The following is a 22610-nucleotide window of genomic DNA, read 5'->3' on the forward strand; positions in this document are numbered from 1 at the left end:
GCACAACACAGCACAACACAACACAGCACAACACAGCACAGCACAACACAGCACAACACAACACAGCACAGCACAACACAACACAGCACAACACAGCACAGCACAACACAACACAGCACAACAAAGCACAACAGCACAACACAACACAGCACAGCACAACACAGCACAGCACAACACAGCACAACACAGCACAGCACAACACAGCACAGCACAACACAGCACAACACAGCACAACACAGCACAGCACAACACAACACAACACAACACAGCACAACACAGCACAGCACAGCAAAACATAACACAGCACAACACAGCACAACACAGCACAACACAGCACAGCACAACACAGCACAACACAGCAGAACACAACACAGCACAACACAGCACAGCACAACACAGCACAACACAGCACAGCACAACACAGCACAGCACAACACAGCACAGCACAGCACAACACAGCACAACACAGCACAGCACAACACAACACAACACAGCACAGCACAACACAGCACAACACAGCACAACACAGCACAACACAACACAGCACAGCACAACACAGCACAACACAGCACAGCACAACACAGCACAGCACAGCACAACACAGCACAACACAGCACAGCACAACACAGCACAGCACAACACAACACAACACAGCACAGCACAACACAGCACAGCACAACACAGCACAACACAGCACAACACAGCACAACACAACACAGCACAGCACAACACAGCACAACACAGCACAGCACAACACAGCACAACACAGCACAACACAGCACAACACAACACAGCACAGCACAACACAGCACAGCACAACACAGCACAGCAAAACATAACACAGCACAACACAACACAGAACAACACAACACAGAACAACACAACACAGCACAAAACAGCACAACACAACACAGCACAACACAGCACAGCACAGCACAACACAACACAGCACAACACAGCACAGCACAACAAAACAAAGCACAACACAGCACAACACAGCACAACACAGCACAACACAGCACAACACAACACAGCACAACACAGCACAGCACAACACAGCACAACACAACACAACACAGCACAACACAGCACAACACAACACAGCACAACACAGCACAACACAACACAACACAACACAACACAGCACAACACAGCACAACACAGCACAACACAGCACAACACAACACAGCACAGCACAACACAGCACAACACAACACAGCACAACACAGCACAGCACAACACAGCACAACACAGCACAACACAGCACAGCACAACACAGCACAGCACAACACAACAAAGCACAACACAACACAGCACAACACAGCACAACACAGCACAGCACAACACAGCACAACACAGCACAGCACAACACAGCACAACACAACACAGCACAGCACAACACAACACAACACAGCACAGCACAACACAGCACAACACAACACAACACAGCACAGCACAACACAGCACAACACAGCACAACACAACACAGCACAACACAGCACAACACAGCACAGCACAGCACAAGACAGCACAACACAGCACAACACAGCACAGCACAACACAGCACAACACAGCACAACACAGCACAACACAGCACAACACAACACAGCACAGCAAAACATAACACAGCACAACACAACACAGAACAACACAACACAGAACAACACAACACAGCACAAAACAGCACAACACAACACAGCACAACACAGCACAGCACAGCACAACACAGCACAACACATCACAACACAGCACAGCACAACACAGCACAACACAGCACAACACATCACAACACAGCACAGCACAACACAACACAACACAGCGCAGCACAACACAACACAGCACAGCACAGCACAACACAGCACAGCACAGCACAACACAGCACAACACAGCACAACACAGCACAGCACAGCACAACAGAGCACAGCACAGCACAACACAGCATAACACAACACAGCAAAGCACAGCACAACACAGCACAGCACAACACAACACAGCACAACACAGCACAGCACAACAGAGCACAGCACAACACAACAGAGCACAGCACAACACAACACAGCACAACACAACACAACACAGCACAGCACAACACAACACAGCACAACACAACACAGCACAACACAACAGAGCACAGCACAACACAACACAGCACAGCACAACACAACAGAGCACAGCACAACACAACACTGCACAGCACAACACAGCACAGCACAACACAACACAGCACAACACAGCACAGCACAACACAACACAGCACAGCACAGCACAACACAGCACAGCACAACACAACACAACACAGCACAACACAGCACAGCACAACACAGCACAACACAGCACAACACAACACAGCACAACACAGCACAACACAGCACAACACAACACAGCACAGCACAGCACAGCACAACACAGCACAACACAGCACAACACAACACAGCACAACACAGCACAGCACAACACAGCACAGCACAACAGAGCACAGCACAACACAACACAGCATAACACAACACAGCACAACACAACACAGCACAACACAGCACAGCACAACACAACACAGCACAACACAACACAGCACAACACAGCACAACACAGCACAGCACAGCACAACACAACACAACACAGCACAGCACAACACAGCACAGCACAACACAGCACAACACAGCACAGCACAGCACAACACAACACAGCACAACACAGCACAGCACAACACAGCACAACACAGCACAGCACAACACAACACAACACAGCACAACACAGCACAACACAACACAGCACAACACAGCACAACACAGCACAGCACAGCACAACACAACACAGCACAACACAGCACAACACAGCACAACACAGCACAAAACAGCACAACACAACACAGCACAACACAGCACAACACAGCACAACACAGCACAGCACAACACAACACAGCATAACACAGCACAGCACAACACAGCACAACACAGCACAGCACAACACAGCACAACACAGCACAACACAGCACAACACAACACAGCACAACACAGCACAGCACAACACAGCATAACACAGCACAGCACAACACAGCACAACACAGCACAGCACAACACAACACAACACAGCACAACACAGCACAACACAGCACAACACAGCACAACACAGCACAACACAGCACAACACAACACAGCACAACACAGCACAACACAGCACAGCACAACACAACACAGCACAACACAGCACAACACAACACAACACAACACAGCACAACACAACACAACACAGCACAACACAGCACAACACAGCACAACACAACACAGCACAACACAGCACAACACAGCACAGCACAACACAACACAGCACAACACAGCACAACACAACACAACACAACACAGCACAACACAGCACAACACAGCACAGCACAACACAGCACAACACAGCACAACACAGCACAGCACAACACAGCACAACACAACACAGCACAACACAGCACAGCACAACACAACACAGCACAACACAGCACAACACAGCACAGCACAACACAGCACAACACAGCACAACACAGCACAGCACAACACAGCACAACACAACACAGCACAACACAGCACAGCACAACACAACACAGCACAACACAACACAACACAGCACAACACAGCACAACACAGCACAACACAGCACAACACAACACAGCACAACACAGCACAACACAGCACAACACAGCACAACACAACACAACACAGCACAGCACAACACAACACAGCACAACACAGCACAGCACAACACAACACAGCACAACACAATACAGCACAACACAGCATAACACAGCACAACACAGCACAACACAACACAACACAGCACAACACAGCACAACACAGCACAACACAACACAGCACAACACAGCACAACACAGCACAGCACAACACAGCACAACACAACACAACACAGCACAACACAGCACAACACAGCACAACACAGCACAACACAGCACAGCACAACACAGCACAGCACAACACAGCACAACACAGCACAGCACAACACAACACAGCACAACACAGCACAACACAGCACAACACAACACAACACAACACAGCACAACACAACACAGCACAACACAGCACAACACAGCACAACACAGCACAACACAGCACAACACAGCACAACACAACACAGCACAACACAACACAGCACAACACAGCACAACACAACACAACACAGCACAACACAACACAACACAACACAGCACAACACAACACAGCACAACACAACACAGCACAACACAGCACAGCACAACACAGCACAACACAGCACAACACAGCGCAACACAGCACAACACAGCACAACACAGCACTGCCCCCAGAGCCCCTTGTGTTTCTGCACAGTATGTGAGCCGGGTCGGCACATGGCCTGTTCCTGCAGTTTGGCTGAGCCTCTGTGCTGCACTGCGCAGCTCTGTGTGGGAATCAAGCAGCTGGGAGGCCAGCGAAGAGCTGCTCTTTCTGTGCTCTGCAACCCCATAGTGCTGAGGTGTGCTCCATAGGGAGGTGATGTGCCCCATAGGGATGCTCTCTCGTGTGTATTCTGCTGTAGCACTTGCTCACACATGGGAACTGCTCAGTGCTCCTTCTGGCACAGATCCGTGTCCCCAAAGGTTGTGGGGGCAGCACAGTGTCCCCGCTGGGCACAACTCCATGCCATCATTGGACACAGGGACACTTCAGTGCCACCTCTGGGCACAAGATCAATCCCTGCCTCCAGGCACAGGGACGGCTCGGTGTCCCCTTTGGGCACGGCTTCAGCCCTGCGTCCCCTCTGGCGCAGATCCATGCCTTCTGCACCCTGAGGGCACGGGGACAGCTCGGCGTCCGCAGGGGGCACAGAGATGGCCCCAGGTCCCCGGTGAGCCATCAGACACAGGAGCTCCTCGAATCCTCCCCGGATATGGGGACATCTCGGTGTCCCTACGGGCACGGGGGAGCCCCCAGCTGGGCCGAATGGGCCCGGGAGGCAGGAGGCAGTTGGGGCGTCCATGGAGCGCAGTGGGGGCCGCTCCAGCCTATAGGGTGACGGGGACAGCGCTGGCACGGCTGGGAACAGAGCCGGCGGGGGACCCTGCGGCCGCCCTTGGCAGCGCCGTGCGCTCCGCGAGTCCCGGAGGCTGTTTGCGCCCCGGGAAGAGGAGGGGGGGCCCCGCGGGGTCACGTAGCGCACAGCCCTGAGAAGGGACGGGTATAAATAGCGGGCACTGCTGTCACCTCCCGTCACCGCTGTCAGTCACCTCCCGTCACGTGCACGGCGCCGGCTGTGCCGTGGGGCACCGAACCCCGGGAGCCACGAGGGGACGGCAGCGCCGGGGGCACCGCGCGGCACCGCGGCCACGTCGGGACAAGGAGGGGATCCGGAGCCGACGGAGCCGGGCCGCGCGGAGCCGCTCAACGGGGGGCGGAGCGGGGCGGCCGTGACCCCGAAGCACCGCGCAGCTCACGGCCCCGCACGGCCCCGCACGGCGCTCTAAAAATACCGCGTGCTGACAGCGACAGCTGCGCCCGGCGGCGCGTGCCTGGGGGCTGCCGGCCCCACCGCCCCGCGACCGCGACCCGCACGTCGCTCACCTCGGCGTCCCGCTCCCCTCCCTCCCGTCCCCGCCGTCCCCGCACCGCGGCACGCGGCTCTCCCGACGGCGCTCATCCGCGGGGCGCAGCGGGGCGCCCTTAAGCCGCCCTTAAGCCGCCCTTTCATTCCGCCGCTCCGCTCGCGAGCCGCCCGAGCCGTGAATGCGGGCCGCCGCCGGGGCCGTGTCCGACACGGCCGGGAGCCTCCGGGCCGCGGGGTCACCGGGAGCTGAGCGCAGCCCCCCCACGGCCGGCCTCTGAGGGGTCACGGAGGACGGGAGCGGCGGAGCCTCGAGCTGCGTGCAGCACCGTAGGCGTGCGCACGTGTGTGTGTGTACATGTGTGTGCACGTGTGTACAGCGTACATGTGTGTACATGTGTGTACATGTGTGTGCGTGTGCACGTGTGTGCGGACACGTGTCGGCTCCGATGCCCACGCCGATCCCCCCCTTCTGTTCCCTTCCCCCCCCCTCCCGACACCGTGAGCGCCTGGTTTTAATTAGCGGCTCTTAAGTGTGAAACAAAGCCGGGGCCGGGGGCCCCTTCCCGAGCCCCGCGGCTCCCATCGCGGCTCCCCGGCCCGCCCCCGTTCTGCCCCCCGCTTTCGCACCGCGGATCTCCCGGCCGCATCCCTTCCCGCAGGTCTCGGTCGGCGGTGCCCATCCCGGCCCGGTGCGCCCCGCACACACCGAGGACGCCCCGCCGCCCCCCGCGGGGCTCAGGCCGTCCCCACGCGTGCCCGGAGGCGCCCCCGGCGCCGGCACGAGGGGAGGGGGCACAGACGCCGACGTTCCCCTCCCCGACGCAGCCCGACCCGGAACGCGTTCCGAACGGCCCCCGTTAGCCGGGGCGGCCCGGCCGGGTCCCCACCGCCGCGGGGACAACGCCGGGGGTCCCGCGCGGAGCCGCGGGGTTCCGCTCCGCCCGCCGCCCCCCCGCCCCTCCCCCCGCCCCGCAGCCGCGCGATGGTTTCAATTACGCCTGAAAGGCTCTGGGGCCCCCCGAGCGGGGCTTCTGCGCGCGGCTACGGCCGAGCTGACGGCGACGGAGGGGGGGCGGGGGGCAGCGAGCCGCCGCCGAGGGTCTCCGCGCCCCCCCCGGGGCCGAACCCCTCCGACGGCACCGCCCCGCCGAGCTCCGCTTTGGGGTCGAGGCGTCCCAGCGCACGGAGCGGCGCGGGGCGGAGGGGGGGGCGGCGGGGCTCCGAGCGGCGCTTTGCGGGGGGCACTCGAGAAAGTCGCCGTAAAAGTGGCTTCGTGCCCCCGGATCGGGCCGGGGGGGGCGGGCGGGGGAGGGGGAGAAGTTTCGCAGCGCCGAAAAGTTTTGGCGGGGGGGGACGGGGAGGGGCGGGGGGCCCCCGGGGGCGGGGGGGGACGGCGGGGGGGGCGGGGCGAGCGCGGGGCGGGCTGCGATTGGCGGGGCGGGGGGCGGGGCGGGGGGGGCCGCTCCTCCCGGCGGGTCCGCGGCGGCGCCCCGCACAAAGGCGGCGGGTGGGAGCGCGGCGGCGGCTGCGGGCGCGATAGGGCGCGATACGGCGCGATAGGGCGCGATAGCCCGCGATACGGCGCGATAGGGCCGCGCTGGGAGCGGGGCGCGGCGAGCGCGGGGCCGCCGGGCGGCGCGCGGACCCCCCCGGCGCCATGCGGGCCCCCCCCGGCGCCCTGCCCGTCCTGGCCGTGCTGCTGGCGGGGCTGAGCGCGGCGCCGAGCCGGGGGCAGCCGCACGGCGAGAAGGGCATCTCCGTGCCCGACCACGGCTTCTGCCAGCCCATCTCCATCCCGCTGTGCACCGACATCGCCTACAACCAGACCATCATGCCCAACCTGCTGGGCCACACCAACCAGGAGGACGCGGGGCTGGAGGTGCACCAGTTCTACCCGCTGGTCAAGGTGCAGTGCTCGCTGGAGCTCAAGTTCTTCCTGTGCTCCATGTACGCCCCGGTGTGCACCGTGCTGGAGCAGGCCATCCCGCCCTGCCGCTCCATCTGCGAGCGCGCCCGGCAGGGCTGCGAGGCGCTGATGAACAAATTCGGCTTCCAGTGGCCCGAGCGGCTGCGCTGCGAGAACTTCCCCCGGCACGGCGCCGAGCAGATCTGCGTCGGGCAGAACCACTCGGAGGACGGCGGCTCCTCGGCAGCGCTGCTCACCAGCGCCGCGCCGCCCGTCGCGCACGGCACCCCCGGAGCGCCGCGCTACGCCACGCCGGAGCGGCCGTTCCACTGCCCGCGGGCGCTGAAGGTGCCCGGGTACCTCAACTACAAATTCCTGGGCGAGAAGGACTGCGCGGCGCCCTGCGAGCCGGCCCGGCCCGACGGCCACATGTTCTTCAACGAGGACGAGATCCGCTTCGCCCGCGTCTGGATCCTGGTCTGGTCCGTGCTGTGCTGCGCCTCCACCTTCTTCACCGTCACCACCTACCTGGTGGACATGCAGCGGTTCCGCTACCCCGAGCGGCCCATCATCTTCCTGTCGGGCTGCTACACCATGGTGTCCGTGGCTTACATCGCCGGCTTCGTGCTGCAGGAGCGCGTGGTGTGCAACGAGCGCTTCCAGGAGGACGGCTACCGCACGGTGGTGCAGGGCACCAAGAAGGAGGGCTGCACCATCCTCTTCATGATGCTCTACTTCTTCAGCATGGCCAGCTCCATCTGGTGGGTCATCCTCTCCCTCACCTGGTTCCTGGCCGCCGGCATGAAGTGGGGCCACGAGGCCATCGAGGCCAACTCGCAGTACTTCCACCTGGCCGCCTGGGCCGTGCCGGCCGTCAAGACCATCACCATCCTGGCCATGGGGCAGATCGACGGCGACCTGCTGAGCGGCGTCTGCTTCGTGGGGCTCAACGGCATCGACCCGCTGCGGGGCTTCGTGCTGGCGCCGCTCTTCGTCTACCTCTTCATCGGCACCTCCTTCCTGCTGGCCGGCTTCGTCTCCCTCTTCCGCATCCGCACCATCATGAAGCACGGCGGCACCAAGACGGAGAAGCTGGAGCGCCTGATGGTGCGCATCGGGGTCTTCAGCGTGCTCTACACCGTGCCGGCCACCATCGTCATCGCCTGCTACTTCTACGAGCAGGCCTTCCGCCAGCACTGGGAGCGCAGCTGGATCAGCCAGCACTGCAAGAGCCTGGCCATCCCCTGCCCGCTGCACTTCACGCCCCGCATGACGCCGGACTTCACCGTCTACATGATCAAGTACCTCATGACCCTCATCGTGGGCATCACCTCGGGCTTCTGGATCTGGTCGGGCAAAACGCTGCACTCGTGGAGGAAGTTTTACACGCGGCTCACCAACAGCAGGCAGGGCGAGACCACGGTGTGAGCGGCGGGCGAAGGGCCGCCTCCCTCCCTGGCTCCCTCTTTCTCTCTCTCTCTCTTCCAGTTATTATTATTTTTTGTTTGTTTGTTTTTTTGGGTTTTTTTTTTTTTTTTTTTTTGTAATTAAACCTGTAAATAGCACTTGTAAATTTAATTATATATTTCTATTTAAAGAAAAGAGAAAAAAAAAAGAGGGGGAAAAGAAGCCAAAGCCGAGTGCTGGGCTGTGCTGGGCTCCGGGCTGCCAGAGAGCCAGCAGGCAGGAACGGGGAGCAGAGCAGCCACGGAGCAGAAAGCGCCGTGCTGTCAGCGCTTTTCTGGCGGCCTGCCCAGGAGCCGGGCCGTGGCTGGGGCTCTCCTCGGGGCTCTCCTGCTGCGTCCTCCCCACCTCTGCAACTGCAAATACAGAGAGTGAAACAAGCGCTGCTGTTCTCCTCGCGGCTCTGTTTTATTTCCTGGGGTTGGGACGGCGCAGGGCCGCCTTTGGGGCCGTCGCTGTGCGGCCCCTCCGGCTGCAGACAAAGAGCTTTTGGAGAAGGGGGGAAAAAAACGGGAAAAGAAAAAAAAAAAAAAACCTAAATTTCAGCGAAGGCAGAGGATTCCCTGCGCGGGGCTCCTGACGGCGCGATGCAGCCGCGGCCCCGAGGAAATAGCTGGCATTTTCGGCAGGATTAGGGCTGCGGGAGCTGGGAGACGCGTGGAGGAATCCCAGCGGGGACGGCTCTGCGATTTGGGCTGGAAACGGAGAGTTTTGGGGCCGTCCTCGCGGCATCGCTGTGCTGCGGGGCGGAAAAAAGTTGGTGATGAGCGGAGCGGGGCCGGGCTGGGCTGGGAGCCGGGCAGCCCCAAAGCCCCGCGGCGTCTGCGTGGCGCAGCCGGAGCGGCGAGTTCCCGTACCCTTCCCCAGAAGGGCCGGCAGCAGCCGCGGGTCCCCAAACCCTGCGTGCGCCACTGATGAAACGTGCCGGGTTTGAGGCAGGAAGGACCCGAAGGGGTTACGGCAGCGCCTCGCGCGTCTCCAGCGCGTTTTGGAAAGGAAAAACTCCTTGGATCCGGCTGGATTTTCCAGAGATGAGCCGGGGGGGGGGGAAGGGGGGCCGGCAGAGCTGTGCTGGGGGCCCCACCCTGAGGGGCCGAGGTTTGGTGCCCCGCTTCCTTCTGTGCCTTGGGGGGCGCAACACAATGGGTCGGGTGGGGTTTGGCCCCAACCACCCCGGCCGTGCGGGAGATGTGGGGCCGGGGGCTGCGGGGGGATCCCGCGTTCGGGGCTGCGGGGCTGCGGGGCTCCGCTTGGGGCTGAAAGCATCGCCGGGCACGGGGGGAGGCCGCGGGCAGCGATGCGGGCTCTGCTGAGGGGCCCCCCACTCCTGCGGGGGGGGGAGCGAGCGGGCCGGGGCCTCGCAGGGGTTCATCGGGGAGTTTTTCGGTTGGGAGGAGCTGGAGGCTTCGCCTCGTGCGTCCTCTCAGCGCCCACACGAGGGGCCGCCCGCGTCCGGCCGGCACCACGAGGACGGGGCACCGCGAGCTCTGCCCTCAGCGCAGCAGGAGCGCGGAGCCCCGCGTCGGTGACGACGGGCGCCGACCCCGCCGCTGCCCGCAGGACCCCGGCGGTCCTCAGTGCGGTTGGGGCCGCGTGGCCGCGCTGCCCCCATCCCGTCCCGTTGGAGCAAAGCGCAGGGGCGGCAAACGCCGCTGCTCAGTGCAGCCTTTGATGTCCGCCGAGGAGCCCCGCGCTGTTTGCTCAGCTGCCCGCCGCAGCGGAGCCCGATTACAGCCCTGCCCCGTCGCCGCGCACTGCGCGCGGTCGTCCCCGATGCCTCACCTGGGCTTTGGTCCCGCTGATGTGGGGCGGCCCCGACGTCCCGCACGGCCCGGTGGCGGCCGCTCAGCTTGGAGCGCTGCGGGATGGCGGCGTCCCCGCGTCCCTGGGTTCCTCCGTCTCCTGTCCCCATTCCCCACCCCGCAGGGTCGCCCATCCCGGAGGAGGTGAGGATGGGAGCGGGGGGAGCTGGTGCCCCGCATCCGGCCCACATCCGTGGCAGGAGATGGGGCAGCGTGACGGACACGGGGCTGGGGGCTCAGCGCATCCCTGTTTGTCCAGGGATGATGGGATGGATGGGGAGGGATGGAGAGGAATGGGGGGGTGTGGGACAGGCGGATGTGGGGTGATAGACGTGGGGTAGGTGGACAGGGGACAGATGGACGTGGGACAGATGGACGCAGCGTGGACGGATATGGAAAGACTGATGTGGGATGGGTGGACATGGAGTGGGTTGACAAAGGACAGGCAGACATAGGATGGAGGGGTACGGATAGATGGACATGGGACAGGTGGACACAGTGCATGGATACAGGCAGGTGGCACAGGATGGGTGGACATGGGATGGGTGGATGGATATGGGATGGGTGGGCATGGGATGGATGGATGGATATGGGATGGATGGATGTGGTATGGGTGGACATGGATGAGTAGGCACTGGGTGGACACGGGATTCACGGACACCGGACAGATGGACACGGGATGGATGGACACAGGGTGGCTGGACACAGGATGGATGCACGTGGGATGGCTGGTTCTGGAAGGACAGATGTGGAGTGATGGACACGGGATGGATGGGCACGGAAAGGTAGCAAGCGACAGATGGGGGGCGGCCCGGCCCCTCCCTCCTCGCAGCCATCAGTGCTGCAGTGCCCCCCCGGCACCCCCCGCCCGTCCCACCCCCACGTGCCCCACACCCCCCTCCCCACGGCCGCCATCCACGCTGGCTTTTCCGGCCCAGCTGTCCCGCGGGGGCCGGGCAGGAATTCGGCCGGGGCTGAGCAGCGCGCGGAGCTCCGGAGACAGAGCAGCCTCTGAATGCAGGGAATGTTTTTGCAGCTGGAGTCCATTAGCGAGGGCTCGGCGGCTTTATTAATCCCAGCCTTATTGCTCAAGAGGCGCGGGGGGAGCGCGGGGTGCGCGAGGGGGAGAGCGGTGCTGAGAGGGGGGCGGGGGCAGGGGCAGGGGCAGGGGCAGGGGCAGGGGCAGGGGCAGGGGCAGGGGCAGGGGCAGGGGCAGGGGCAGGGGCAGGGGCAGAAAGAGGGGACGGATCCCTGCTGAGCGCTGCTCGGCGCGGGGCTTTTCTGCGCCCTGGAGGCTGCCCCGCTGCGCGGCTCCCCCGGTGTGGAGGTGTCGCAGGGATGCAGGTTTCCCCATGACTGAGGTCGCCTCAATGGAGGTTTCCTCTAGGACAGGATCCCCCCTGCTGTGCGCCGCCCCACACCAGAGGTTCCCCCATGATGGAAACGTCCTCCTGACGAAGGTTTCCCCCCTGATGGAGGCTCCTCCCCGCTGGAGGTCTCCCCACAATGCCGGTTTGTCCTACGCTGGAGCTCTCCTCCTTGGCGGAGCCTTCCCCCCTGGGGGAGCTTCCCCCATTATTGAGGTACCCCAGGATGGAGGCTTCTGCACAGCAGGGGCTTGCTGAGATGGAGCTTCCCCTATCAGTTTCCCCACCACCGTCGTTTTCCCTGTCACCGAGGTTTCCCTGCAGTGGACGTTGCCCCGCTGATGCAGGTTCCTCTGAGGAGGTTCCCAATGATGGAAGGTTCCCACTGAAGGAGGTTCCCTCCGTGACGGAGGTTCCACTGATGGATGTTCCCACTCATAGAGGTTCCCAATGATGGAGGTTCCACTGATGGAAGTTCGTACTGCTGGAGGTTCTCACTCACGGAAGTTCCTCCACTGGTGGAGATTCCCACTGGTTTGGGCTCCCCAGCTGATGGAGGTTCCCCCATTGATGGGGTTTCCCATTAACAGAGGCTCACGCTGACGGAGGTTCCCCCGCTGATGGAAGCGCTGCCGGAAGGGCAATTCCCACTGGCAGGTCCCCACTGGTGGAAGTTCCCACTGCTGGGGGTTCCCCCACTGGTGGAGGTTCTCCTCATGGTGGAGGTTTGCACTGATGGAATTCCACGGCTTCAGGTTTGTACGGCTGGAGGTTCTCACTCATGGAAGTTCCTCCAATGATGGAGGTTCCCATTAATGAGGTTCCCCCATTGCTGGAGGTTCCCATTAATGAGGTTCCCATTAATGAGGTTCCCCCCTTGCTGCAGGTTCGCTGCACACGCGGCAGGCAGTGGGGCAGAGCAGCAGGAGGAGCAGCTGTGGGGCTGTGGGTCGGGTTTGGGATCTGTGTGTGTGGGGCTGAGCCCCGCTGTGCTGCCGTCCGGCCTGGCGCTTCTCTTTCCTCTCCTTTTTATTTCCTCATTTCTCTCTTTTTTTTTTCTTTTTTTTTCTTTTCATTATTTTTCCTTTCTTTTTTTCTCCTTTTTTCTCCTTTCCATTTTCTTATTTTTTTCTTTCTACTTTTTCCTCTATTTTTCCTGTTTCCTTTTTCCCCTCGATTTTATTTTTCTTTTTCTCTTTTCCATTTTCTCTGCTTTTCTTTCCTATTTTCCTCAGTTTTTCTTTTTTCCCCCTTTTTTCCCTCTGTTTTTTCCTCCCTCTCCCCTTTCCCTCCTCCCCCCTCCGCCCCTTTCTCTCTCTCTCCCATTTCTCTCGTTATCCCTCCTCCCCATTTCTCCTCCCCTCCTCCATAGCGGTTTCTCCTCGCCCCAAACGCAATTTCTCACTCTTCGTGTCCCGCCCCCCCCGCCCGTTCCCGCTCCCCCCCCGCGCACCCCCGACCCCCCACGGCCGCGGCGGAGGAACGAAACGCCCCGGATCGGAGCTTCCGTGCCGCTCCGTGGGGCTGCGTCACCCCCTGCCGCCCGCCCCACAAACGGTGGGGATCCGGGATCCCAAATCCCATCTCTGCAGTTCTGTGATCCCAAATCCCACTTCTGGGCCTCCACAAACCCCGGTTTCGTTTTTGGGGATTTTCTGCAGCTGCGCCCATTCATTAAACCGGAGGCGATCTGAGCCCGAGGAGCGCTGCCGAAACAGAGCAGCGAACCGCCTTATAGCGTGTGGGGTGGGGGGCAGTGATGGGGAGTGGGGGCAGTTATGGGTTGGGATGTGGGGGGGCAGTAATGGGGACAAGGGTTGCGGCAGGGCTGGGAGCGGCCCAGGGCTGCGGGGTGAGCGATGTGGGGCAGAGCCACAGCATGGGGGAGCGTGATGGGGGGTGGCGGATGGGATAGGTGTATGGGGATGTGGGGTGTGGGATACGGGGTGTGGGGTGGCGGTATGGGGTATGGTATGGGGATGTGGGGCATGTGTGGGTGAGGGGTTTGTGTTAGGAGAGGAGTATGGGATATAGGAGAGAGAATAGAGGATATGGGGTATGCAATGTATGCGGTGTGGGACAGGGGATGCAGAGTGTGGGGTGCGGGGTATGGGATACAGGATGTGGGGTGCAGGATGTGGGATATGGGGTGTGGCGTGATGGGTATGGGGCGTGGGATAGAGCACGGCGTGCAGGGTGCGGGCTGTGGTTTGGGGGTTGCGATGTCGGGCGCCATGCGGGTGTCGGGACGCCCGGCCCCCGGCCTACAACTCCCATCAGCCCTCACGGCCGGAAGTGGGCACCTCTTCCTCATCCCCCAGGCCCCGCCCCCTCCGTGGACTACACCTCCCGCCATCCCGCGCACCGGAAGTGGGCGTCCCCGAGGGGGCGGGGCTTCCGCCGCCGGCCGCGAGGAGGAGCGAGCAGAGCTAAGATGGCGGCGGCGGCGGTGTTGGAGTTCCAGCGCGCGCAGTCCCTGCTGTCCACCGACCGCGAGGCGTCCATCGGCATCCTGCACTCCATCGGTGAGCCCCGGGGCTCCCCGCGATCCCTCGGGCGGCTCCCGGCCGATCCCCGCCCCCTCCGTCCCGCGGCGCGGCCGGCTGCTGACTCACGGCGCGGCGCGGCCTGCTGGGCTCGGGGCGGCGGGTCCGGAATGGTGGGGATTGGGGGGGGGGCGGGTTGGGGTTTGGGGTTTGCGGCTCCCCGTGCGGTTGGGCTGTGACGTGTGGGGCAGCGGCTGCGGCGCCGTCAGGGCTGTGTGAGGGGCTTTGGGAGTGGTGGTGAGAATCACAGAGTGACAGAATGGCCTGGGCTGCAAAGGAGCACAATGATCATCTGGCTCCAACCCCCTGCTGTGTGCAGGTCGCCAACCAGCAGCCCAGGCTGCCCAGAGCCACATCCAGCCTGGCCTTGAATGCCTGCAGGGATGGGGCATCCACAGCCTCCTTGGGCAACCTGTTCCAGTGCCTCACCACCCTCTGGCTGAAAAACTTCCTCCTCATATCCAACCTCGACCTCCCCTGTTTCAGTTTAAAACCATTCCCCCTTGTCCTATCACCATCCACCCTCACAAACAGCCATTTCCCCTCCTGTCGATCCATTCCCTTCAAGCACTGCAAGGCCACCATGAGGTCTCCCTGCAGCCTTCTCTTCTCCAAGCTGAACAAGCCCAGTTCCCTCAACCTTCCCTCATAGGAGAGCTGCTCCAGCTCTCTGATCATCTCAGTGCCCTCCTCTGGGTCTATGGGTAGGGGTTGGGGTGGGATAGGGGCTGCTGGGGGTATGGGATGAATGGGGTAATGGGTTTTGGGTAGAGAATGTGGGGTGTTACCGGGACGTGATGTGGGCTGTGTGGGATGTGGAGTTCCTCTGGTGGTGCCACGGAGCAGAAGTTGGAGTTGCCCTCAGCGCTGTGTGAGGGGCTGTGGGGTGTGATGGTGAGGGGCTGTGGGTCGGGGCAGGACAGGGGTTGGGGTGGGGCAGGCACTGTTGGGGGTGGGGAGCTGCTGGGCTGTGGGGTAACAGCGCTGTGGCACATACAGGGTGGGGGGTGGGAGCCATAGAGTGGAGTGAGGGGGCTGCATTTTGGGCGTGTGACGTGTGGGGTCAGGGGACATGGGGTTCACACCCAGGGATCACAGAATGGCCTGGGCTGGGAGGGACCTCAAGGATCACGGAGCTCCAACCCCCTGCCACATTTCATGGCAACGCAGGCTGCCCAGGGCCCCATCCAACCCGGCCTTGAACGCCTCCAGGGATGGATGGGGCATCACAGCCTCTCTGGCAGCTGTTCCAGCCCCTCACCGCTCTCACAGCACAGAACTTCCCCAACATCCAACTTCCATCTCCCCTCCCTCAGCTTCCAACCATCTCCCCTTGTCCTGCTGTTATCTCCCCTTTCACAGGGTTGATGGGGTGCCATGGGGCAGCAGGTGGAGCGCCCTCGGTGCTGTGTGAGGGGCTCTGGGGGTGTCACAGGATCTGTGGGTGAGGGTTGGGGTGGGATGGGGGCTGCTGGGGTGTGTGGGGTTGTGGGATGTATTGGGTACAGGAGAGGGGGTGTGGAGCATGTGATGCAGGGTGTGAGTTATGGGGTTATGACGTATGGGCCAGGATGTAGGATGTGGATTAAGGGGAATGCTTATATAGGATATGGGGTTTCTCCCCAGGGGTGCTGTGGGCAGTGCTTGGGGTGCCCTCAGCGCCGTGTGGGGGTTCTGGGGGTGTCATGGTGAGGGTCTGTGGGTCAGGGGTGTGTGGGGAGTGTGAGTAGGGTGTGGGGCTTTGGTGTAGGATGGAGGGTTGGGGGTGTGGGCTGGGGGACACGAGGTGCAGGGTGTGGGTTGGGAGGTAAAGGGTGTGTGGGGTATGAAGTGTGGGGTGGGGGCTGTAGGTAAGGGGTGGGAGGTGGGGGTTTAGGACTTATGGGGTGTGAGGTGTGGGCTAAGGGGTGAGGAGCACGTGAGATGTGCAGTGTGTGCTGTGGAGATGGTTGGGGGGCTGGGGGCTGGGGGACAGGCGAGGCGTGAGGCCTGAGACGGGAGGAGCAGGGCTGGGGGTGTGGGGCCTCAGCCCCTGTGCTGGGCAGCGCAGGCCACGTGTGGCAGTGGTGCTGGCCGTGGCACTGCTGGCTGTCGCCGTGCTGCCTGACAGCGGCGCCGATCCTCCGGGGGCCCCCAGCACTGCTGTGCTCTTTTCCAGTGAAACGCGACGTCCAGGAGAACGATGAGGAAGCGGTGCAGGTCAAGGAGCAGAGCATCCTGGAGCTGGGGTCACTGCTGGCCAAGACGGGGCAGGCAGAAGGTGAGGGGGGGTTGGGAGCGCTGGTCCAGGGGGCTGCGTTCGGTGCCTGTGGTGTCTGTGCTGGGATTTGGGGCGTTTGGGGCACGAAGGACCTCCTGGAGCGGGGGCTGCTCTACCGAGCCTTCAGCAGAGCTGGGGGAGGAGGGGGAGAGGGAGAGCTGCTGGGCTTTGATGAAACTTTCAGATAGTTGGGATAGTTGTGCCAGGAGCACTTCTGCACTGCGGTGCTGAGGTCGCCCAGCTGTGCTTCTGTTCTGCTTCCCCCCATGCAGAGCTGGGGGGGCTCCTGAAATACGTGCGGCCGTTCCTGAACTCCATCAGCAAGGCCAAGGCCGCCCGCCTGGTGCGCTCCCTGCTCGACCTGTTCCTCGACATGGAGGCGGCCACGGGCCAGGAGGTGAGGCTGCCTCCCACTGCTCACCTGCTTAATGAGCGGCTGCCGTGGCGTCCTGGTTGATGAGGAGGGCTGAGGGCTGCAGGGCTGTCCCCGTCCTCTGCTTGCTGTGTGCTGGGCTGTGCGGCCGCCCCCGAGGAGCAGCGCTGCTGCGCCCAGAGCTTCCAAACCAAACCCAGGGGTTCAGAAGTTGGGATTTCAGCAGCAACTCAGGGAAGCTTGGAGAGCCCAGCCTTTGTTTTGGTTGTTCCGGCACGGCAGGGCTGTCCTGGGGGTGAGGAAAAGCTCCTGAGAGCCACGTGTGTGCGGGAAGGTTTGTGCTTTGGGTTTGTAAGGCTTGGGGGAAGCCTGGCCTCGACTTTCCCTCGTGCTGGGAGCTGTAATTCACATCTGTCACCGAGCGCTGGGAGCTGTGCCTGCATTGAGCTGCGGGCTGGGCGGTGGTGGTCGGTGTCACCTGGAGCAAACCCAGAGGTGACAGCAGCTGTCCTTCCTCGGCCGTGCTGCTGGGCGGGCAGCTCAGCACTGCTCTTTCTGCTCCCATCAGGTCGATCTGTGCCTGGAGTGCATCGAGTGGGCCAAGTCTGAGAAGAGGACCTTCCTCCGCCAGGCTCTGGAGGTACGCTGCTCGCACCCCGCGGCTCACAGCGGCGTTTCCCCGGCCGGGGCCGAACCCCGCACGGGTCGGAGCGCCGCCGCGTGAGCCCACGGTCCTTCGTGCCCGCAGGCCCGGCTGGTCTCGCTGTACTTCGACACCAAGCGGTACCAGGAGGCGCTGCAGCTCGGTGAGTTGCCCGCTGGGCGGCGGCAGCGGCCGCGAGCTGCGCGGAGCGGAGCCGTGCTGCTCATCTGGCGGCGCCCCGCTCCCGCGGCTGCTCTCAAAACGCTCCTCCGTCGGAGCGTTGGGGCCTGAGACGGGAGGAGCAGGGCTGGGCTGGGGGCGTGGGGCCTCAGCGGGCGCGTCTCCCGCAGCTCTGGGGACCCGAGGAGCCCCGCCGCCATGTCGGCCGGGAGCGGCGCCTGTGCGGCTGTGCTGAAGCCATGGGGCCACGCCGCCCCGTCCCAGCCGCGTGGCGCCCCGCTGCCCTTCCCTGCCCTTTCTGGCCTCGCGTGCCGCAGCCCGGCTCAGCTGCTCTGTCCCTGCAGGCTCCCAGCTGCTCCGGGAGCTGAAGAAGATGGACGACAAAGCGCTGCTGGTGGAGGTGCAGCTGCTGGAGAGCAAGACGTACCACGCGCTCAGCAACCTGCCCAAGGCGCGCGCCGCGCTCACCTCCGCGCGCACCACGGCCAACGCCATCTACTGCCCCCCCAAGCTGCAGGCCGCCCTGGACATGCAGTCAGGTACCGCAGGAGCTCGGCGCGGCGCTCCGCTTGCCGGAGCTGTGGGCGCCCATTGAGCCCCGCCTCGCCCCCCCTCGCCCAGGGATCATCCACGCAGCGGAGGAGAAGGACTGGAAAACAGCCTACTCCTATTTCTACGAGGCATTTGAGGGCTACGATTCCATCGACAACCCCAAAGCCATCACAGCCCTCAAGTACATGCTGCTCTGCAAGATCATGCTCAACGCGTACGTGGCGCCGGCGCTGGGAGAGGGGATGGCGGTGGGCGGTGCTGGGGGGGAACGCGGCCGCGGCTCAGTGCTCCTTCCTTCCCACAGCCCTGAGGACGTGCAGGCCCTGGTGAGCGGCAAGCTGGCGCTGCGCTACGCGGGGAGGCAGGTGGGAGCGCGGCTCTGTGCAGCTCATCCTGCTGGAGGGCAGCCAGGGCTTCCGGCGCTGCTGGGCGCCAATCTTCACCCCGCTGCTGCCGACCCTGCAGGCGAGCAGCTCCTTTCTTCCCCTGCAGACAGAGGCGCTGAAGTGCGTGGCGCAGGCCAGCAAGAACCGCTCACTGGCGGACTTTGAGAAGGTGAAGCTGGGGAGCTGCGGGGCTGGGGGCTGTGGTGCAGCCCCTCGTTCTCCGCTCTGCTGGGGGTTGCCGTGCTGCGCTCACTGCTCCCGCTCTGTAGGCGCTGACGGATTACAAAGTGGAGCTCCGGGACGACCCCATCATTAACACTCACTTGGCAAAGCTCTACGACAACTTATTGGAGCAGAACCTGATCAGAGTCATTGAGCCTTTCTCCCGAGTGCAGGTCAGTGCCCAGCGAGTGCTGCTGGGGGCCCTGCAGACCTGCTGCGCTCCGCTCCCCTTCCGCTGACGCACAGTGGGGAGGAGCAGCCCCTCCTGTGGTAGGGCAGGGCTGAGGCCGCAGCCGCTTGGGGCAGGGAGTGAGTTTGGGGGGCCCTGCAGAGTGTCAGCCCTGCGACATGCGTGGGTCTGGGCCCTGTGGGGAAGCCTCGGCAGCCCTTGCCCAGAGGGGCGCTGCAGCTGCGCCATTGCTCTTACAGATGGAGCACATCTCCGGCCTCATCAAGCTCTCCAAGGTAAGGGCGGCCCTGGGGGGCACCCCAGTGTCAGGGGCTCAGCTGCAGCACGGCTGTTGGTGCCGCGTATGGGGCTGCCCTGCCCTGCTGTGCCCCACTGTCAGCAGGGCGGTGCTGGGAGCGTTTCCCAACATCTGTGCGCTTCATTTCCAGGCGGACGTGGAAAGGAAACTCTCACAGATGATCCTGGACAAGAAGTTCCATGGTGAGACCCCGCACCGCTGCCCTGGGTCCCCTCCTGCCCCTCTGCACCCCTCAGGCTGCCCACGGTGTGGGGTAACAATGAGGCGTCGCTGCTGCTCCGTTAATCCGGGGCGTTAATTGCTCGTTAATCAGCGCTCGGTTCAGTGCTGCCCAGCTGTGCTCAGCCCCATGGCAGCACTCTGGCTGTGCTTTGGGGCACACGGAGCCCTTTGGCACCCAGTGACTGCAGCTCTGTGCCCCGCAGGGATCCTCGACCAGGGCGAGGGCGTCCTCATCATCTTCGACGAACCCCCCGTGGACAAAACCTACGAAGCCGCCCTGGAGACGATTCAGAACATGAGCAAAGTGGTGGATTCGCTCTACAACAAAGCCAAGAAGCTGACATAGGTGAGAGGGGCGCAGCCGCGCTTTGCAGGAGCACCCCATGCCCCCCTGCTCACAGCCCCTCATGTTGTGCAGAGCCGGCCCTGCGCTGCCGCGTGTGTGTGTGACGGGAGAGTGAATCCTTTAGGAGACGTTTTGTTCCACTTTTCGCTCGGAAAGTTTTTAATCCTCCCCTCCCGGTGCTGTTCCTGCGGTGCGGCCCCAGCCGCGCCCCTCCCCGCCGCCACTCGGCGGAATGCAGGAGAAGAACGGCGGCCGCTCCGTGCACTGGGGGCCGCTCCGCGCCCTCCGCTCCGCCTCGCGCCGTTGCTTGGGCGCTGAGACCCGGCCGCCCCCTCATCGTTGGCCCCGGAGCCGCCGCGCAGCGCTGGATGCCCCGCACCGCCCCGTTCCTCAGCACTGCACCTCCTCCACGTCTTCCCTTCCCCCCACCCCCCGATCTCTGGGTGGGTTTTGGGCACCGCCGCCGCGTTGAACGGTTCTGTGCTGCCTACCACCGCTGTATCTGATGTTCAGATGAGTTCCAATAAAATGAGGTTTTTTTGGTTTGGGTTTTTTTTCTTCTCTTTCATCTCCCTCCCCTGCAGTGCGGGGGGAGCGCAGAGCTGCGGGCAGAGCTGCTGGGGGGGGGGGGGCTTCTGTGCGGCTCTCAGAGCCAAGCTGCGCTGCGCTGCCAGCGCCTTCCGCGTCGCCCCCGAGCCGTTCCGTGCCCGCGTTGAGCTGCGGGGCCCTGAGGCGCCGCCCGGTGCCGCCCGCCCCGCACGGAGCGTCGACGTTGTGCCGAGCGGCGCGTTGTTCCCTTTGCCGGCGGCTCCCGTTGAGCCGCGGGCGGCCGAGCGCGGCTCCGTAACGCCGGGCGGGGGGGCGTGGCCAAAGCCCCGCTCGGGGGCGCGGTCAGCGCGGAGCGCGCCAATGGGGAGGCGTGGTTCCGCGCGATGGGCGTGGCTTCGCGGCGCAGGGGGCGCGGCCTCTCCTTTCCCCGCCGGCGCGCCGGACGCACGTGGCGACGCGGGAGGGGCGGAGCGGGGCCGGCGCGGGGGCGCGCACTGCGCCGGCGGGAGCGCGCGGGGCGGAGTGGCGGAGGGGCGGGGCTGAGCGCGGCGCTGAGCGGCGGCGGCGGAGCGGGGCCGGGGCCGGGGCGGGCGGCGGGGCCCGGCGGGCGGCCGGCGCCATGGGCACGGTGCTGTCGCTGTCGCCGAGCTACCGGAAGGCCCCGCTGTTCGAGGAGGGGACGGCCACGGTGGGGCATTACACGGCGGTGCAGAACAGCAAAAACGCGAAGGAGAAGGGCCTGAAGCGGCACTCGCTCATCTCGGTGCTGCCCTGGAAGCGCATCGCCGCCGTCTCGGCCAAGAAGAAAAGCTCCAAAAAGGTGCAGCCCAACGGCGGTTACCAGAGCAACGTCACCCACCTCAACAACGAGAACCTGAAGAAATCGCTCTCCTGCGCCAACCTCGCCACCTTCGCGCCCCCGCCGCCCTCCTCCTCCTCCTCCTCCTCCGCCGCCGCGCTCCCCCCGGCTCAGAAGAACCCCCCCGGGGGTCCCGCCGCCGCCACCGCCACCCCGCGCCGCGTGGTGGTCCAGGCGTCCACCAGCGAACTGCTGCGCTGCCTGGGCGAGTTCCTGTGCCGCCGCTGCTACCGCCTGAAGCACCTCTCGCCCACCGACCCGGTGCTGTGGCTGCGCTCCGTGGACCGCTCGCTGCTGCTGCAGGGCTGGCAGGACCAGGGCTTCATCACGCCGGCCAACGTGGTGTTCCTCTACATGCTGTGCCGCGACGTCATCTCGGCCGAGGTGGGCAGCGACCACGAACTTCAGGCGGTGCTGCTCACCTGCCTGTACCTCTCCTACTCCTACATGGGCAACGAGATCTCCTACCCGCTGAAGCCCTTCCTGGTGGAGAGCTGTAAGGAGGCCTTCTGGGACCGCTGCCTCTCCATCATCGACCTCATGAGCCCCAAGATGCTGCAGGTCAACGCCGACCCCCACTTCTTCACGCAGGTCTTCGCCGACCTCAAGAAGGAGAGCGGCGCGGAGGAGAAGGGCCGTCTGCTCATCGGGCTCGACCGGTGAGCCCCGCAGCGCCCCGACCGCCGCCGCCCCGAGGTGACTCCGCCGGAGGCTTCCCCTCCCCCCGTCCGTTATCCCCACCGAGGCGGCCCCCATTCGGGGCTCCCGCCGCCCCATCCGTTCTCCTCTCCGAGGCGGCCCGGAGGAGGGCTCTCCTCGGCCCGCCGCCGATTCCCTTCGAGGTGACCCCGGCACCGACGATCCCCATTGAAGTGACCGACGGAGGGGT

General features: G+C 63.4%; 3 protein-coding genes across 3 annotated transcripts; all 3 read left to right on the forward strand.

Annotated features, from left to right (window-relative positions):
* Positions 1–7213: 7213 nt before the first annotated feature.
* Positions 7214–8890, forward strand: FZD2 (frizzled class receptor 2; the record flags this gene model as incomplete). Its single annotated transcript, XM_079547133.1, has 1 exon — positions 7214–8890. One exon carries the CDS (start codon positions 7214–7216, stop codon positions 8888–8890), a length of 1677 nt encoding a protein of 558 aa, XP_079403259.1.
* A 5639-nt stretch (positions 8891–14529) lies between these two features.
* PSMD11 (proteasome 26S subunit, non-ATPase 11) lies at positions 14530–20430 on the forward strand (the record flags this gene model as incomplete). The annotated part of the gene is made up of 13 exons (XM_079547247.1): positions 14530–14620; positions 16800–16901; positions 17174–17298; positions 17843–17914; positions 18023–18080; positions 18442–18636; positions 18719–18863; positions 18954–19014; positions 19142–19204; positions 19305–19430; positions 19687–19722; positions 19876–19927; positions 20171–20430. 13 exons carry the CDS (start codon positions 14530–14532, stop codon positions 20311–20313), a joined length of 1269 nt encoding a protein of 422 aa, XP_079403373.1. The 3' UTR covers positions 20314–20430.
* Positions 20431–21481: 1051 nt separating this feature from the next.
* CDK5R1 (cyclin dependent kinase 5 regulatory subunit 1) lies at positions 21482–22384 on the forward strand (the record flags this gene model as incomplete). The annotated part of the gene is made up of 1 exon (XM_079547006.1): positions 21482–22384. The coding sequence occupies one exon, from the start codon at positions 21482–21484 to the stop codon at positions 22382–22384; it is 903 nt and encodes a 300-aa protein (XP_079403132.1).
* Positions 22385–22610: the final 226 nt, after the last annotated feature.

This window comes from Tetrao urogallus (genome assembly GCF_951394365.1).
Source record: "Tetrao urogallus genome assembly, chromosome: 26".
NCBI lineage: Eukaryota > Metazoa > Chordata > Aves > Galliformes > Phasianidae > Tetrao > Tetrao urogallus.